Below are 18,667 nucleotides of genomic sequence, written 5' to 3'. Positions count from 1 at the left end.
TCCCAGATCATGCCAAATAGTCCTGATTTTTTCCTACTGTCCCTCTGTTCTGGCTCAAAAGATGACGCTTGCCACAAATTTCATCTTTGACCTGATTTTACATCACTGCTATGCCCCCTGCTGGTCCTTCCAGCTTCAGCTACTTGAAATCCTGGATGTTCGCTGTACTGTAGCTCAGTAATACACTTCCTATTGGGGCTGAATTGCAGCTAGTGTTCACGGATGTGATGGGTAAAGACAGAGGAATTTGTAAACGTTCAGTGACAGTGCAGCAATCTTCGTTAGGTTTATTCTTTTTTTGTGTAGCAGTCCTTAGATTACATGTAAAGGTCCATTCAGGAACAGTATTTCATAATATTTTCTTTGTGGTCATCTGTGGATCCCCTCAGGTTATAACCTTAAGGATTTGATTCTCAACTTCTAGGTGTCAGATTCTCAGGGTCAGTGAGGTAGACACAGCAATACGGAGACACTGGGAATTGGGTTGGGTCACTTTCCTTAAAAATAAATAAATACAAATATTAAATGGAAAAAAATAATAAATTCTAAATAAAATGCTTGTGGAGTGGTGTTTTTTTAGGACTGCCTTTTAAAAAGGGATGTGTTTTCTATTCCGCCATCCTATAATAATTCCTGTGAACAAGGATTTTTGGCTACACAGGGAAAGATGCCTTTGTGTGTCCCTTAACCCCCCTCTTGAATTTCTTACCCCTTTTTTTGTTTCTTATCCTTTCTTTTGAATATCTTACCACCTTTAGTGGATCTCATCCCCTTTTTTCTTACACTCCCCTTTAGTATATCTCGCCATTTGTTTCCCTTTGTGTGTCTCTTTCCTCCCTCAGCCCTTTGAGTGTATTTCCCCAACCCATTTTGTGTCTCTTTCTACCCCAGCCCTATTTGTGTCTTTTTTTCCCTCTTTCACAGCCTCACTGTGTGTCTCTTCCCCTCCTCCAGCCCATCTTTGTCTCTTTCTCCCCTTCCTCACCCCCTCTGCCTATTCCCCCCAGCCTATTTTGTATATCTTTATCCCCTTCCCCAACCTATCTATATCTTTTTCTCCCCATCCCCTCTATGCCTCTATGCCTCTATGCCTCTAGTCCTTTCGTGTGTCTCATTTCCCATTTGTCATAGCACTTGCATATATTTATGATTACATTTTTATCTATATATTTTAATTTTTTTGTTTTTTGAACAGTAGAGAGTTATCTGTATTATATCCACGTTACTAAAGTACCAGTTACCTATCTGATAATTATTTTTCACATACTGAGGCATCAGTGGAATAAAGTACTTGTTCTTTTGCATCATTTTGGAGTGCGATCTTATTGTTTTACTCTGGGAAAGCATTGGATTGGCTGAGATCATCAGTCTTTTTGTGTCTTGTCTTTGACTTTACTTTTCTTCCCAGCCCTTCCTTAGCAAGCTCCAGTTGGGTGCAGCCGACCATTGAATGGTTTCACAGCTTTAGAGTGAAATTATCCAGTGAATGTATTGTAAATCACGACCCATGGAGACGTCTACCCCTCTCACTAATCCACTAACATGCTCACTCTTGCCCTGTCCCTTTTAATGTCCCTGCTTCTTGCCACCATTGTTCAGTTCTGCTCACTTTTATCCCTATTACAACCATCTCTATGTTTGAAGAGTCAATTTAACATGCCAAAAAGGTGTAGCTGAAGTTCTAATTCCATTAGGAAATACAATACAAAGCCCAACATTTTAAAAATAAGTTAATGTGCAAAGTATTGGATGTAGATTTCCACTGTGAAAGTTTCTTGATCCATAGAGATATCTGACTGCCAGTCTGGGGTCAAGAAGGATTTTTGCATCAACAGTAAAAACAAATGTGAGGAAGGCTGAACTTGATGGCCTCCTATCTCTTCTCAGCTGTGTAACTATGTAAACATGTAACAAGTAACAGTACAGTATGCATAACAACTGAATATTTTCTCCATGACTCTCGATACACACAAACATATGATATAGAAAGAAAATGATGTAAAAACCAAAACCAGCACAATAGTTATGGTAAACAAGCACAACTTGGAAGTGAACATAATTAACCCCTAATTATTCCCACTGAGCTCTAGATCCCATACATTAGACCTACTTTGGAACCTAGTTATTCAGAAAGTAAGTCCTTAAGAATTTCCCAAATATGTAAATAGATCTGCTGGCAAATTATACGAGTCATTAAAATAGAATACTATTGCACATCACCTCTGGTGACATCTGTATGTTATTCTTGCTCTGTGTATCCTCATGTCAGTGCCGGTAGTAGAGGGACACTCCAGACCCCTAAGCACTTTAGCTTGCTGAAAACCTGTATATGTCAAGAGTGTGTCCTATTTTTTTTTCTCTTTTAGCAAAAAAGCCAGATTTAAAATAGTTACACCCAGGACCGGTGCTAGGATTTTTAGTTACACAGGCGAAGATGCATTTTGGTGCCCCCCACCCTTGTTTAAAATAAGGTTCATACAAACACAGAAATAATCATACAGAGACATACAGACACAGACAGAGACATGCAGGCATATAAAGACATACATACAGAGGCATACCGTCATACAGACACATACATACATAGACATACAGAAACATACATACAGAGACATACAGGCATACAGACACATACATACATACAGAGACATACAGGCATACAAAGACATACACGCATACAGAGACATACCGTCATACAGACACATACATATATACAGGTATACAGAGACATACAGGCATACAGACACATACGTACAAAGACATACAGGCATACAGACACATACATTTGTACATACAGAGACATACAGGCATACGGACACATACATTTGTACATACAGAGACATACAGGCATACAGAAACATACAGACACATACATTTTGTACAGACATACAGGCATACAGAGACATACAGGCATACAGAAACATACATACAAAGCCATACAGGCATACAGAGACCAACATACATACATACATACATACATACATACAGAGACATACACAATTACATACTTACATCAGTTCAATCTTGTCCCCTGGATGCATGCTGTCTGGCTCCTTGGAGTCCTGTCCTGCAGCCCAGCCCCATCACAGGGCGCCAGCCGCGCTGTCTGGTACACAGGGAGCAGGGATATGACGTAATTCATATCCTCGCCCCCTCCACACAGCCTGCGGCAGACACCAGGGTAGGTGCAGTGGCGTACACATGACCCATGGGGCCCCAGTGCGCAAATTGATCCGTGCCCCCCATCTCGCGCTTACTTTGCGTGGGCCGGGGCCGCAACACATGGCGGCGGGCACCTGGTCGCAGGGGTTGCAGGGCTGTGACCCCTGCGACCGCGGTATGTACGCCAGTGCATGCAGATGCACACACACTTAAAGGACCACTACAGACACCCAGATCACATCAGCTCAATGAAGTGGTCTGGGTGTCAGGTCCCTCTAGTTTTAACCCTGCAGCTGAAAACATAGCAGTTTTAGACAAACTGCTATGTTTCACCGAGGGTTAATCCAGCCTCTAGTGGATGTCTCACTGACAGCCACTAGAGGAGCTTCCGCTATTCTAAAACACTGAACGTCCATAGGAAAGCATTGAGTAATGCTTTCCTATGGGCGGTTTGAATGCGTGCGCGGCAAGAGCATTCGGAGCTGAGAGGCGGAGGAATCCACAGCGCCAAGGGAGAAAGGTAAGTGCTGAAGACACACACACACTCTCACGAACAGATGCATACACACCAGCTAACGGACACACATTTACTGACAGACACACTCTGCGACAGACATACATACACACTCACTTACAAAACATACACTCTCACTGACAAACACACACTCACTAACAGACATCAAACAGACTCACTAATACACACACAAACACACTCAGTAAGAGACACACAGTAACACAATCACTGACACTCACTAGCAGACACACACTGACACTAGCAGACACACTCACTGACACTAGCAGACACACTCACTGACACTCACTAGCAGACACACACACTGACACTCACTAGCAGACACACTCACTGACACTCACTAGCAGACACACACACTCACACTCACTAGCAGACACACTCACTGACACTAGCAGACACACTCACTGACACTCACTAGCAGACACACTCACTGCCGCTCACTAGCAGACACACTCACTGACACTCACTAGCAGACACACTCACTGACGCTCACTAGCAGACACACTCACTGACGCTCACTAGCAGACACACTCACTGACGCTCACTAGCAGACACACTCACTGACGCTCACTAGCAGACACACTCACTGACGCTCACTAGCAGACACACTCACTGACGCTCACTAGCAGACACACTCACTGACGCTCACTAGCAGACACACTCACTGACGCTCACTATAAGACACACTCACTGACGCTCACTAGCAGACACACTCACTGACGCTCACTAGCAGACACACTCACTGACGCTCACTAGCAGACACACTCACTGACGCTCACTAGCAGACACACTCACTGACGCTCACTAGCAGACACACTCACTGACGCTCACTAGCAGACACACTCACTGACGCTCACTAGCAGACACACTCACTGACGCTCACTAGCAGACAAACTCACTGACGCTCACTAGCAGACACACACACTGACGCTCACTAGCAGACACACTCACTGACGCTCACTAGCAGACACACTCACTGACGCTCACTAGCAGACACACACACACACACACACTAACACTCACACTAACACATGTTTTTTTTTTTTATTTAATCCCCCAGCCTCCTTACCTTTTTGGAGTGCTGAAGGGATTCCCTGGTGTCCAGTGGTGCTGCTGGGCTCCTGGGCGGGTAGGCAGGCTGGCTGGCGGGCGGGTAGGCAGGCTGGCTGGCGGGCGGGTAGGCAGGCTGGCTGGCGGGCGGGCGCGATGGAGCACTCTCCCATGCGAGGGAGCTGAAGAGGAAGCACACATGGGAGAGTGCTCAGAACCGGGCGCTCGGCCACGCTACAATAGGTCGTCGGTTGGAGGGGAGCGCAGTGCGCTTCCCTCCTTCCGGTCAGCCTGATTTTGCGCCCCCAGGGCCGGTGCGCCCTAAGGCGGCCGCCTGGGCCGCCTTATGGTAGCGCCGGCCCTGGTTACACCGCCCTGGATTTAGAAGAGGAGGAGTTTCAAGGGCAGCAGACAAGAGAACTGCAGCTTTTGCAAGTTGTTTTTAGATGTACCCCCCCAATTAAAAAAAACAACAACACATAGTTAAATCATGCAAGTTTTCACTTGGGGTATATCTACTGAACATTATTTTTTTTTAATTTTGTATTTGGGGAGTGGACTGTCCATTTATGATGGGCGGGCATTTCCAGCCATCAGTGGAACATAAAAGTAACTGAATGAGAATACGGTCACGTTGGATAATGGTGAACCCCCTAGCCAAATTCCCCATGATGTCCGTGTAAGCAGAAGTACAATATATTAGTTAAATAATTTGTGTCAGGCACTCCTATAGGAATCCAAATGTTCGTGCTGGTGCTAGAAAGTCCCTACTATGTTAATAAGTAACATAAAATAAGGATTCTTTTGCAATTGTTTCAAAGCTAATGAATCTAGAATATTAGTTATTTCATCTCTACTTGCATGGATATGTTATATTTATATATCATATGCTACATAATCCCTAGTGCAAGGACTAGCTGGGAGTTCTACCTATATCTATTTTTACCTGTGCATGTGTGGTATTTACACTCTTACACTTGGCAGACTTGCCAGAGCAGTAAAAAAATATGTTTGCTTTATTAATAGAGTCGCCTTCAAGAAGCTATCCAGCTGCTGGAAGATTACAAGCATGGGACCCTTCCACCGGGAGTCACAAACAAAGAGGTAAGAGCACTGATATAGGGGTATGTTCTCTAAACACTGCGCAGCATGATGATAGGAAGATGGCCACTTGTAGATCCAATTATGCTTTAATTACAGGCTAAGATGAATACATGTAGAGTAGAGAAAAGTGACATGAAAGATATAACTTAAAGAACACTCCAAACGCCATAACCACTACCGGGTCAGCTGATGTTCTCAGCCAGTGAGTTGGCCCTGTATTGCTCAGGAGAGCTAGCATGAGCTCTTAGTTCTTCTCCATAGTGGAGGGGGAAGGAGGGGAGGGGTGTCAGCAGATCCCCAGTAACATTGTGGGAATGCAATAACCGCTGCAGGGTGTTGCAGTGGTTATGGTGATTGGAGCATTTTTTTAATGGTTTAATGGAACATACTATAGCCTTAAGGATACAAACGCTATAGTTTTGTTCCTCCCACCATTTGAAAGGTGAGTTTTGCTTACCATCCAGCCCTCGTTGCGCCAGTCTCCGTCCTGCTGCTCTGCTTCCTTGGCTGAGATCATCATTATTGATGATCTCAGCCAATCCACTTTTCCTCGTATGGAAACATTGGGAGGCTAGTGTGCATGCGCGGCATTCCATACTGAGCCAATCAAATGCTGACTAGGTTCTCAACAGAGAAGCGCCCTTAATGGCAGTCTGGAAGACAATGTTTAAAGTCGTGTTAACCCTGCAATGGAAACATTGCACTTTCTACGAAACTGCAATTTACATTGTAAGGATAAAACTACAGGGCCTTCATTAGTGAGATATAGTGTTTGGCGTACCTCTAGTAGTCCTTTAATCTACTCTCTACTCTCCTTTAATCTATTCTCTACTCTGTTGATGAAATTGTGAATCCATTTAGGTGGGGAGTGTCAGCGCTAATGAATGATTCTTAAAGAGTTACTCCAAGTTAGTTGTTAACCCGTGTTAATTTTGCTCTACATATAACTAGTGGCTCATAAAAAAAAAAAAAGGAAACACTTATCTGAAATCCCTGCCCACTGTGGAACTGAATCCCCATATTTATTTTCTTAGGTGAATTTAAATAGCTTGATGAGATTATTATTATATTATGTGTGCACCGTAATTTGTATCACCTCTAAAAGCAGTCATGGTCGTGGAGCTTGGGTTAACCCATTAATGTTGTTAATGGAATTGCCACATTTGTTTTTTTATTGTTCAATTCGATCATTCACTAAAAGATAGCTATGGGTTGTGCTGGTTTGCTTGTTGAATCAATAATTTTCTTCGGCCCTTTAACAAAATATATACAATGTAAAAAAAAAAGGGGAAACTAAAACATTTTGCCATTATGTGTTTACACTAGTGGATATAAAGAAAAATGCCTGAACATATTTTATTTGTTGTGGTTGTGCGAATACCTCATAGGTTTTCCCTCTATGTATCTGTCCGATTATAATGAGCACATCAATATTTAAATTCTAGAAGATTATAGAAGATAATTTGATATTTAGGGATGTAACTTAAGCAGCAATTCAAATAGAAAGTAAGTATTCACAAAGTAGGCTCACTAGGCCCCCTTCCCCCCACAGCCTTATCTCCGTAATTTCACACCGCGGTGCACTATCCAAGAAAGGAAGACACAAAGTATTCTCATAAATTGTAGGCCAACACGTGGGAAGTGAAATTAAATTGCAAAAAATATAAAAAAAATTGTATATAGCCAAAGAGCAAGGACAACTGCACAAAGTTAGTACAATGTTTTGTCCGTAGTCTTGATAATTGATTAATCATGATTAAAGGACCACTTCACACACCTTAAGCACTTCAGCCTGCTGTTAATTGTAGTCTATAGATGTGCTGATTTTAAATTGTCATTTTTATAAATAATTGCAGAAACACTATCCTGGCTGTCAGATAGCCATGTAGGTTATCTTCCGGAGTCCGTTAGCTCCACAGAGTGGTGTGCTCTGCTAGAATAAGTCTGCGTTCTCCCCCAAGTCACAGTGTGCCTGTAAAATCATGTCCGTGTGCACAGGGCTCATTTTAAATTTGCATTCCTGTGTCTGTGGATGATTTCTGCATCCTCGCTTCTCAGGGGGTGGGGCTTGCAAGGGTTTCAAACACGAGATCTACAACTTTTGAAAGATGTCTTTCGGTATACCCACAATTAAGAAATGCATAACTAAATGCATGTATATTTCCATTTGGGGTATTTCTATGAAATGTCATGTCTCATTCTCATTCTCATTCTCTCCAATACAGATAATATGGCAGCATTTAGAAATACAATGCACAAAAAATGTGAAAAGAAAGACAATAGTTACCAAAAAAACGCGCTAAATTAATCTGTAAACATAAAAAACAAATAATGGTGCAGACCATCTGATAATGGTAATATGAATATAGAGAATTTTAGGAATAAAACTCACATGTCCCAGAGCCCTATCACCCCTGGCTCTGGGTTTGTAAGGCTCCTTAGGAGAGGGGATATCCCCACACTGCAAGGTATTCCAGAAGATATGTCCACTGGTGATTCTGTTATGCTGTGTGTAAAGGAAAGAAGGGCAGGACCTCCAATTGAATAATATCACAAATTGATTTATTGTACAAAAAAGTTAAAAACCCTTACTTTGGATGTGGTGGGTATAGGCTCGCAGAGTCACCCACATAAAAGCATAAAACAAGTATATTCAAAACGCTTCCTGATCGTGATCCGGTCACGTGTTCGCTTCCGGGTCCGCCCTCCAGTGACGTCCGTGTGACGCGTTTCGCCCGCCTCCACAGGCTTCCTCCGACGACGTCAGGGAGTTCCATTCATCCTTTTAAGTCCATAGTGCCGCCCCTCTCTCGCTCCATTGGCCGGGGGGCGTGGTTTCGCACGATCTTTATTCAACAGGCATTCAATTGCACATATGTGGATTTAATTACACTAAGATGAACTTAACCCCTTACACCAACCAAACGAAATTGATTGCATTTAAACACACAGTAAAAACAGAATCTGCAAAGTGCTATTAGTCACAGCTAATACTACAAGTAACTTTTACTTCAAATATACACATGGAACATATCTAAACTGTTCAATATGGTAATTCCAGAAGGGCTTATTAAAGAGACATCTTATTACTTCGTTAAACTGCATCTTTATATTCCATAGATACACAAAGTAAATATTGCATAAGATTAATCAATTCTGAATATAAAGAGATGACATTTGCTTTTGCAGTAACGTCCAGAACAGACAATACAAATTTTTATTCATTTCAGAGACACTTATACACTCTATCCCTATGCTCAAAACAAACAATAGAAAATTGCAATTCTTTTATAGGCATTTATATTTTCATCATAATTAAGGTACCTGCTAAACGAGAAAGGGAATTAGAAAAGGACAGAAAAACATAAGAAAAATTATTCATAAAAAATGACAAATGTCAAACTCTCCATTTAAACCTCTAGGCGTCAACGATTTCAATTTAGGTAAATTTTTGTTTATTCCATTATTCAAGTTATATATGCAATGTTAACTGTGGACACGCAGGTCCGCTGATAAAACTGTTCAGGGTATTTCCTGGAAATAAGGTACACATAAATGAAAGATAACAGTGGTGACGTGCAAGTCACCCAACATCTGTCTGCAAACATTTTAGGTAGAGCTCGCAGGTCCTGTAACATGGGTGAAGGCGGGCCTTGCCCCTTGACTAGTGGTCTCAAGAGCTATTCTGGGGACTCTACTGTAACGGGTGTTAGCCCTGACCTGTGACTTGGTACGTTAGTGGTATACGATACACTCCCCCAAGGCGTGTCAGTATGACGTCTCCGTCCTTCAGGTGCGGGCCTAAGGTCTACATTGTCGGTCAGTTTGGTCACTACCAGGCCAATCAGGGTGTTAGGTCCCAGGTCGTGCGGGGAACCCCTATTTCACGTCTCCCGTTATTTCGGGCACCCATCTGTCCAGGGTCTCTGCGTCTGCCTCCCCTTTCTGCTGTGTCGCCTCTCCGTTTTGGGTACCCCCGGGGAGAAAAAGAAGTGGGGGGGGCGGTGTGTGATAAGAGGGAAAGGGGGAGGGGGCGTGGGCCAGTTTCCATATTGGGTTGGTTTGCTTTACCTGACCTGTTTGATAAAGCTTTCGTGTTCCGTGTTTGGTGGTGTGTCGTCAAGTCAGGCGTCTCAGTCCATCAGTAAGTCTCGGAAGTCTGCTCTAGTCGTTGTCAAGATCCAGTGTGTCCAGATTGTCATATACGCCCGTGTCCTCCCCTCTGCCAGCAGGGAGAGCTCCTCCAACGCCCTCAACTCCTCCATCCGTTGGAACCATGTGTCTAGAGGGGGTGCACATTGCTTTTTCCAGTAGAGAGGGATCAGGCTCTTGGCTACATTAAGTATCCGGATGGTCAGGGATTTTTTATAGGTGGACATTTTAGTTGTAGTGTGATTGATCAGGAATGTTGCGGGATCTAAGGGTAGCGTGGTATCTGAGAATCGTGTGATGATCTTGTGTATGGCCGTCCAGTATGGTCGGATGATCGGGCAGTCCCACCATATGTGGAGGTATGTACCCGTGTGTGTGGTGCAGCGCCAGCATGTGTCGTTTGTCGTGGGGTCATATAGGTGTGTTTGGAGTGGTGTGCGGTACCAGAGGGCTAGGATTTTGTATGCAGTTTCCTGCGTCCCGCTGGACGGTGCGCAGTGAAGTGAGAGGGTGCAGATTTTGTCCCACTGGTCAGGTGTGAATGTGGTACCTAACATTGTTTCCCATTTCCCCATGAAGCTTGGGGGTGGCAGCCGCCTCATCCGCATGATCATTTCATAGAGCGTTGACAGGCCCCTGGCCAAGGGATCCGGATCCATGCACAGCTCTTCAAAAGCTGTGAGTGGTCTGAGGGTGTGCCTGTTTTGAGTAGTGTCCCGTACGAACCCCGCTAGTTGACTGTATCTGAATCGTGTCATAAATGAGTGATTGGGGGTTCCTGTCATGGCCTCTAGCGTCTTTGTGTGGCCGTTGTCTAGGGTGTGGCATAGCCTCGGCACTTCGTGGTTCAGGAGTAGAGCCAGCGACCTCGGTTCTCTTCCCGGAGGGAAGGCCTGATTGTGGACCAGTGGCAGCATTGGGGATGGTGTGGTGGTGAGCGAGAGTGGCGTTGCCATTGTGTGCCACACGTGCATGGTAGCTTTGATCAGGGGGTGTGGGGCTGCCAGTAGTCTACCCTGTTGGGGGTCCAGCCAGGGGAGGACTGCCATCGGTCTCCCTACTAGCGTCGCTTCCACGTCCTTCCACAGTTTCTGCACCCCTTGTTTGGTCCACTCCAGTATCCTCTGGATATGGGTGGCCCTGTGGTATCTCTTGAAGTCTGGCAGGGCCAGGCCTCCCTTGGCTTTCGGTAGTGTGAGCACGTCGTGTTTGATTCTCGCCTTTTGTTTCTGCCATGCGAACCTCAGGGCGAGTGATCTGAGGGATGTGAAGAAGGCCTCCGGGATGGCCTCCGGGATGGCCTGGAACAAGTACAGGACCCTTGGGAGGATATTCATTTTGAGCACCCCCATTCTTCCGAACCACGAGAGGCGGACCTGGTCCCAATCTTGAAGATCCTTCTGTATGGTGGCCAGGAGCGGTTGGAAGTTTGCTTCGTATAAGCGGGAGAGGTCTTTTGTGAGCACTGCACCAAGATATTTCAGGGAAGTGTCAGACCATCGGAATGGTAGCTCTCGTTGAAGGGCCTCTGCCCTGGGTTCCGGGATAGATACATTGAGGATTGTGGATTTAGAGAAATTGATTTTAAGGTTCGATAGAGCCCCGTACGTTTCAAATTCCTTCATGATCTCGGGCATGGATACTTCTGGTTCGGTCACAAAAAACAAGAGATCGTCAGCGTATGCTGCGACCGAGTGTTTTCCATGCCCCGCCCTCAGCCCAGGGATGTTCGGATTGTCGCGCACCGAGTTCAGGAACGGTTCCAAGGCTAGTATGAAGAGCAGGGGGGAGAGTGGGCAGCCCTGCCTGGTCCCATTCCGTATTTGGAAGGGGTCGGTGAAGGCCCCGTTTATGCAAATTCGAGCAGTAGGTGCCGAATATATTGCTCTGATCCAGGCCATCATGAATGGTCCCAGTCCTAGTGTTTCCAGGGTCTGGAACATGAAGTCCCATGCGATCCTGTCGAACGCCTTCTCCGCGTCAGTTGAGAGCAGGAGAAGGCCCTCGTGTCTAGTTTTCGCGACGTGTATCAGGGACAGAGCTCTAATCGTGTTGTCCCGTGCCTCCCGGTGTGGGGTGAATCCCACCTGGTCTCCGTGTATCAAGTTCGGGAGATAGGCCTGCATTCGTTGTGCAAGTACTTTAGTGAAGAGTTTCAGATCACAGTTGAGGAGTGATATGGGGCGGTAGTTCGCACAGTGTTCGGGATCTTTCCCTTCTTTGGGTATCAGGGCGATGTTAGCTGCCAAAGTCTGCGTCGGAAACTGCTGCCCTTCTCGGATCGCGTTTAGCGCTGTCGTGAGGCGAGGGACGAGAAGCTCCGCGTAGGTCTTGTAGTAGCGGGAGGGCAGGCCATCTGGACCGGGGCTCTTACCCGCCTTGGACTTTTTGAGGGCCCATGCTACTTCGTGTGCCTCGATTGGTTCATCCAGGTCCGCTCTCGCCTCTAGAGAGATGTGCTTGCGTATGCGCGGTTCTAGATAGTCTGCTATCTTAGTCTTCCTGTCGTCCCCGGACTCTACTCCTCCTTGTGCGTCTAGCGAATATAGGCCAGCATAATATGTCCGGATAGCCCTGGCCATCTCGGTTGGCATGGTTCGTAGTTTCCCTTCTCCGTCCCGAATCCCTGGGATGTAGGCCGCCGCTCTCTTTTTGGCGATCATGCGGGCAAGGAGGGCACCACATTTGTTTGCGTTTGTGTGGAAAAATGCTTTAGTGTGTAGGTAGGCCCTGTTGTGAGTGGCGTTTAGGATGGTGGAGAGTTCCCTCCGAAGTTCCGTCAGTTGTGTCCAGTCTGCTGGTAGGTGGGTTTGTTTGTGCCTATGTTCCAGGTCCTGTATATCCGTTATTAAGATTTTAAGTTTCGCGGATCTGGCCTTTTTTAATGCGGCACTTTTTGCTATAAAGTGGCCCCGGATCACGCTTTTATGGGCCTCCCAGAGGCAGAGGGGTGTGACATCAGGCGTATCGTTCTCTGTAAAGTATTGTGTCAGTCGTTCCCTAGTCTCCGTGGTCGTTACTTCGTCGTTTAGTATTGATTCGTTGAGTCTCCAGTTACTACAAGTGGGCCTGTAAAGTGGGGAGACTAATGTCATTGTGATCGGGGCGTGGTCGGACCATGTTGCCGTCCCAATGTCCGTTCGTCTTACTTCGGTCAGGTAGTAGTGTGGGATAAGGAAGTAGTCTATTCTGGAGTATGTGCTATGGGGAATGGAGTAAAAAGTGTAGTCACGGTCGTCAGGGTGAAGCGCTCTCCAGCAGTCCACTAGTCGCTGCTCTTTCATGGTTTTCGCAATATGGGTCAAGATGTGTTGGGGAGTCGCGGAGGACCCCATAGATGTGTCCATGGTTGGCGACAGGGCCACATTCAGGTCGCCTCCCACAACTAGGCAACCCTCCGCAAATCCCTCAATCTTTTTGAGTGTCGTGCGGAGAAATTGGTGTTGGCGTTTGTTGGGGGTATACAGGTTCGCAAACGTATATGTGCGGTTTGCGATCGTTCCCTTGACACAAACAAAACGTCCGTGGTCGTCTCGCAGTGTGTCGGTGGGAGCAAAGTGAAGTGATCTGTGAATTAGTATCGCTGTGCCCTTGGATTTCCCTTCAGGGTTATTGCTTAAAAAACACTGTGCGTAGTGGCGGTCCGTCAGTCTGGGTACTTGGCCTTCTTTGAAATGTGTTTCCTGGATAAAAACTACCTGTGACTTCTGGCTATGAAAGTGTCGTAGGGCGTGTGAACGTTTCTCGGGCACATTCATGCCCTTAGCGTTAATGGAGAGGAATTTTATTTCAGCTTGTTTGTGTGTGGCGTGGGACGGCATATTTGGTACGGTCCTAAGTGTACAGGGTGTGACGGTTGGGAGTGGTCAGGGTGGGTGGGGGCGGCTGGCTTTCCCCGTGGGCCCCGCTGGGAGAGGCGAGCGTCAGCTACAAATAACAAACTGTAGAACAGATTAGAACAATAAACCTTGTTGGTGTCGAAGCACCAATAAAAATGTGAACTAGAAGGATAAGGTGAAAAACACAAAAAGAAAAGAAAAGACTGGGGTACTGGCTAAGCAGGAGTCGGCTGCGCCGCACCTGTCGGCACCGTCGAGTCCCCTCGCCAATTTCTGTGTGCCCCCGTCTGGTGGGAACGTGGCCTTGTGACCTCTATCTCACTTTTCCCCTTTCCAAGGGTCAGGTGAGGAGTAACTCTTCTCTGTCTAGGTTCCCCGGGACCCCCGGCCCCCCTCCTCTTGGGAGCTATCTGGTCGTTCCGGGCGGTGTCGGCAGTTACCTGGCCCAACTTCCACCCTCCCTCTCCCACCTCAGTGTGTGCCCGTGTGCAAACCCCTGGAGTCGATCAGGTATCTCCTGAGTCACCTCCGTCACCCCACTGTCCCTTTGCACGGCAGTGTGTGTCTGTATGTTAACGTGCAGGCTGGTGTGGCAGCTGAATGTGTCTGGTTGGCCTCGTATGGTCCCACACGTATTCCCACCCCCACCCTAGCGGTCGTGCCTCCCCGTTGAGGTTGTCCTGTAAGGCGGGGGGGCTCGGTCGGGGGTCTGATTGGCCAGGGCTACTCGGGTTATCTTTTGGGGAGTTCCTTCCCGTGTGTTTCCCCGATCCCTTTTCCCTGCGGCCCCATACGTGGTCTCAAACCTTCCCTTCCTCCCCCCCCTCCCGATCCCCCACCCAAGCAGGCGTTCATTAAGCATTTAGTCCCCCGTGCGTCTTTCTTGCTTTTCCAGGGTGAGCAGTCAGCTTATCCCGGATAACCTCTTCAGGGTACCCCCCCACCTCCCCCGTATCCCCCACCCAAGCAGGTGTGTAGTAGGCATTAAGTCCCAGTGTGTCTTTTGCTTTTTTTTTCAGTGTGAACATTCAGATTGTCCCGGATAGCCTCTTCAGTGTACCCCCCCCCCCACCCCCCCTGGTACGTGTGGTGCAAGGTAGTGTAGTAGTGCATAATGTGGCCTAAAAGTGTTGTGGGCCTGCATGTATATTGTCCCAGTGCATAGTTACTAGTTCAGTGCGCTGCTCCCTGCTCGTTGGTTCTTCTCGGAAGTCCCTTAGCGCGGTGCTCCAGCCGGTCTCACAGTCTCCAATCTCGTCCGGTTTCTGCGCTGTTGCGGTAAAGATACTCCTTGCTGCGTGGGCGGGCTATTGTAGAAATCCAGCGGGTCTGGCCAAGACATGTGGAGGGGGGGCAGGTGTAGTTCTTCTGACAGCTCTTGTAAGTCCTGTGGGGTGCGGATCAGCCAAGGGCCTTGCTGGGTGATGGCTATCAGACCTGTAGGGAAGGTCCAGCGATATCGGATTTTCTGTGATACAAGCAATCTGGTAAGTGGTTTCAGTGCTCTGCGATACCCCAAGGTGGCTGGGCATAGGTCTGGGTATATTTGTAGTTGTCGGCCTTCAAAGTCGGTGTCGCCTTTTGTGCGCGCTGCATGTAGGATGTCTTCTTTCAGGGAGTAGAGTGCCAGGCAGCAGATCACATCTCTAGGCGGTGCTTCTGGTGGACCCCTGGGTCTTAAAGCCCTGTGTGCTCTGATAAAGTCTATGGGAGTCTCTTTGGGGCGATTCAGGAGCTCATTGAATATGGCCGTGAGTGTACCTTTAAGAAGAGCTGGTGAGTCTTCTCCTTCTGGCAGGCCCCTTATTCGTAGGTTTTGTCTGCGGCCTCTGTTATCCAGATCTTCTATATGTCTGGCCATTGCTTGCATTTGGGTGTTCTGTTTGGCTTGACTCACAGCATGGGCTGCTTGTGCTGCAGTGAGGGAGTCATGATCTGCTTCAATCCGGGCCATGCGGTCTGCTATGCCCTGGATGTCAGCTCTCATCAGCTGTATGTCTGCCCTGATGGAGGACTGCAGGGCTGAGGTGGTCTGGGTAAGATCTGCCCGTGTGGGCAGTGCTTGAAGCAGGGCCAGCCATTCTGGTGGAGGGGTTTCCCTGGCTTCGTCGCGGCCTGGGGAGAGGGAGTGTGGTGTGGAGGCCTCTGATGGTGTGTAGGCCTCAGATTGCGCCTGGGATGGCGGGTCCGGCGCTGCGGCCAGGAACTGCCGCATGGAAGCGGTCTGACTCACCGGGCGGGTCCCCGAGGGTCGGGGGGTGCTCCCCGCCTTGGTGTGCTTCCCCATTCCCGGGACCGAGGTTGGCAAATGTAGCTCGTTAGAGTGGGGCCGGAGGAGCTCGGTTCCTATGCGGCCATTCCGTTCCGCCGGCAAGCCACGCCCCCCAACGATTTCAATTTAAACACCCACCTCATTTCTTGTTTTGACAGTTTGTTATCCAAATTTTCACCCCTCCAATTTCTACTAACTCTTTCTATCCCAATAAATTTTAATTTGGTGACATCTCCCTGATGCTTGTGAATAAAGTGGGAGGATAGGGGGTGTTCCTTAAAACCTCTTCTTATATTTCGTACATGCTCTTCAATACGGTTGTGCACTTGCCGAGTGGTTTTGCCGACATATTGCATGGACATGTAAGGACATAGATGCAGTTGGTGGTGTGGCAAGTTATCAACTGTTTGACACAATATGCTTGTTGTGTATTTCCACCTACCAATTCCTTTTTGACACACTTAGGGGCTCCTGTGGTTCTGCACGCTAAGCAGTACCCGCATTGAAAAAAGCCCACATCTTGATTTAGGAAATTCCTATTTAGATTTTCTTGTTTAAGGCTACTTTTTACTCTACTCTCTACTCTCTACTCTCTACTCAGTCCTGGACACATAATTTTGAGGTTCTAACCTTTCCCTTCTGTTTTCAAAGTTCCCCCTATGGAAAGCATGTACTTTGTTTCCCATATAGTCTGATTTGTCTCTCTGATATTTCTTCCTTTTAATCAAAATGACTTCCCTTTCTGTTTTATTCATATCCTCCACAATTTCTTCTGAGTGTTTTTCCATCTCTCTTGACTCAAAAAAAGGCTGCAAAAGTTCTTTAATAGCCCTTATCTTCATATCCAATTCCCTAAGATTCAGCTGTCTTCTCTTAATAATGATTTTTATAAGACCTATAGATATCACGTTTAAATATTGATCCCATTCCTCCATGAACTCTTCACTATCCCTATCAAAGGTGGGTGTATTATTGAATCGTAACCCCCTTGGTACCATTTCCTCTTTAATATTGTTATGGGCAAATGCAAATATTACAAGTTTTAGAATGAAATGTTGTATTTCTTAAACTGTGTACTTTGTCTTTAAGAGATATTGCAAATTGACAAGGCGTTAGAAATGGAACATATTGTTTTTCATAGATGTTTCTTTAAGCAATAACCTCAGTGCATAATATGTTTGCGCCATTTTGTCCCAGACGAATTACAATAACAATAATGCATAAACAAGCTTCAAGGCTATACTACGACTCTTTCAGTACACAATATACTGTGGTAACCCCAAGTTAATGGAACTTCCCCAAATCCGGGAATCTCCCACGACTGTGCACTTACGTCTTAGTATAAACAACAGATAAGCTATTCAGACTTTGGGAAGCCATCTTGTCCCAAGTTGGTGGAAGTTCCCCAAGTCAGGAAAATTTCCATGACGTGTGCACTTGCTTTTAGTTATGGCCTTGTATCTTTGCCAAATTAAGGGAGGTCCTAAATTGATTTAAAGTAGACAAGTTACTTTTTCATATATGAACTATGGTAACTCTAAAATGACGACACTTAAGGTATAAATAAGTGTACTTTTAAATGTTAACAAACAGAGGAGAGACTTGGAGACAGATGCTGCTCCATCTTAAAATGACTGAGAGGCTGACATGATGACATGTTCAGAAGGGTATGTTAACCTACTAATGATATTTGCAAGCATTTACCGTATATACTCGAGTATAAGCCGACCCGAATATAAGCCGAGGCCCCTAATTTTATCCCAAAAAACTGGGAAAACTTATTGACTCGAGTATAAGACTAGGGTGGGAAATGCAGCAGCTACTGGTAAATTTCTAAATAAAATTAGGCAAAAAAAAATTTGCCGCCCCCTCCCCCCCCATATGTCCTGACTTCCCCTCCTCCTCCCTCAGTGGTCCTTACCTCCCCACCCACGTGTTCCTTCACTCCCCCCCCAGTGGTCCTGACTCACCCCTCCCCTAGTGGTCCTTACCCTCCCCTCCCCTAGTGGTCCTTACTTCCCCCTCCCCTCCCATAGTGGTCCTTATCCCACCCCCTCCCTCTCATAGTGGTCCTTATCCCCCTTCTCCCTCCCATAGTGTTCCTTATCCCCCCCATCCCTCCCATAGTGGTCCATATACCCCCCCCCCTCCCTCCCATAATGGTCCTTATACCCCCCCTCCCTCCCATAGTGGTCCTTATACCCCCCCTCCCTCCCATAGTGGTCCTTATACCCCCCCTCCCTCCCATAGTGGTCCTTATCCCACCCCCTCCCTCCCATAGTGGTCCTTATACCCCCCTCCCTCCCATAGTGGTCCTTATCCCACCCCCTCCCATAGTGGTCCTTATACCCCCCCTCCCTCCCATAGTGGTCCTTATACCCCCCTCCCTCCAATAGTGGTCCTTATCCCCCCTCCCTCCCATAGTGGTCCTTATCCCCCCTCCCTCCCATAGTGGTCCTTATACCCCCCTCCCTCCCATAGTGGTCCTTATCCCCCCCTCCCTCCCATAGTGGTCCTTATACCCCCCCTCCCTCCCATAGTGGTCCTTATCCCCCC

General features: G+C 46.9%; 1 protein-coding gene across 1 annotated transcript in view; it reads left to right on the top strand.

The window, feature by feature from the left end:
* Nucleotides 1-18,667, top strand: part of SFXN5 (sideroflexin 5) — a 236,662-nt gene that overhangs the window by 49,333 nt on the left and 168,662 nt on the right. The window contains exon 3 of the mRNA XM_063457586.1: nt 5,771-5,848. Coding sequence (XP_063313656.1) covers nt 5,771-5,848 — 78 coding nt within the window. The remainder of the gene's footprint in view (nt 1-5,770; nt 5,849-18,667) is intronic.

Source organism: Pelobates fuscus, chromosome 6, assembly GCF_036172605.1.
Source record: "Pelobates fuscus isolate aPelFus1 chromosome 6, aPelFus1.pri, whole genome shotgun sequence".
Taxonomy (NCBI): Eukaryota; Metazoa; Chordata; class Amphibia; order Anura; family Pelobatidae; genus Pelobates; species Pelobates fuscus.
This window is presented reverse-complemented; position numbering and strand designations above follow the sequence as displayed.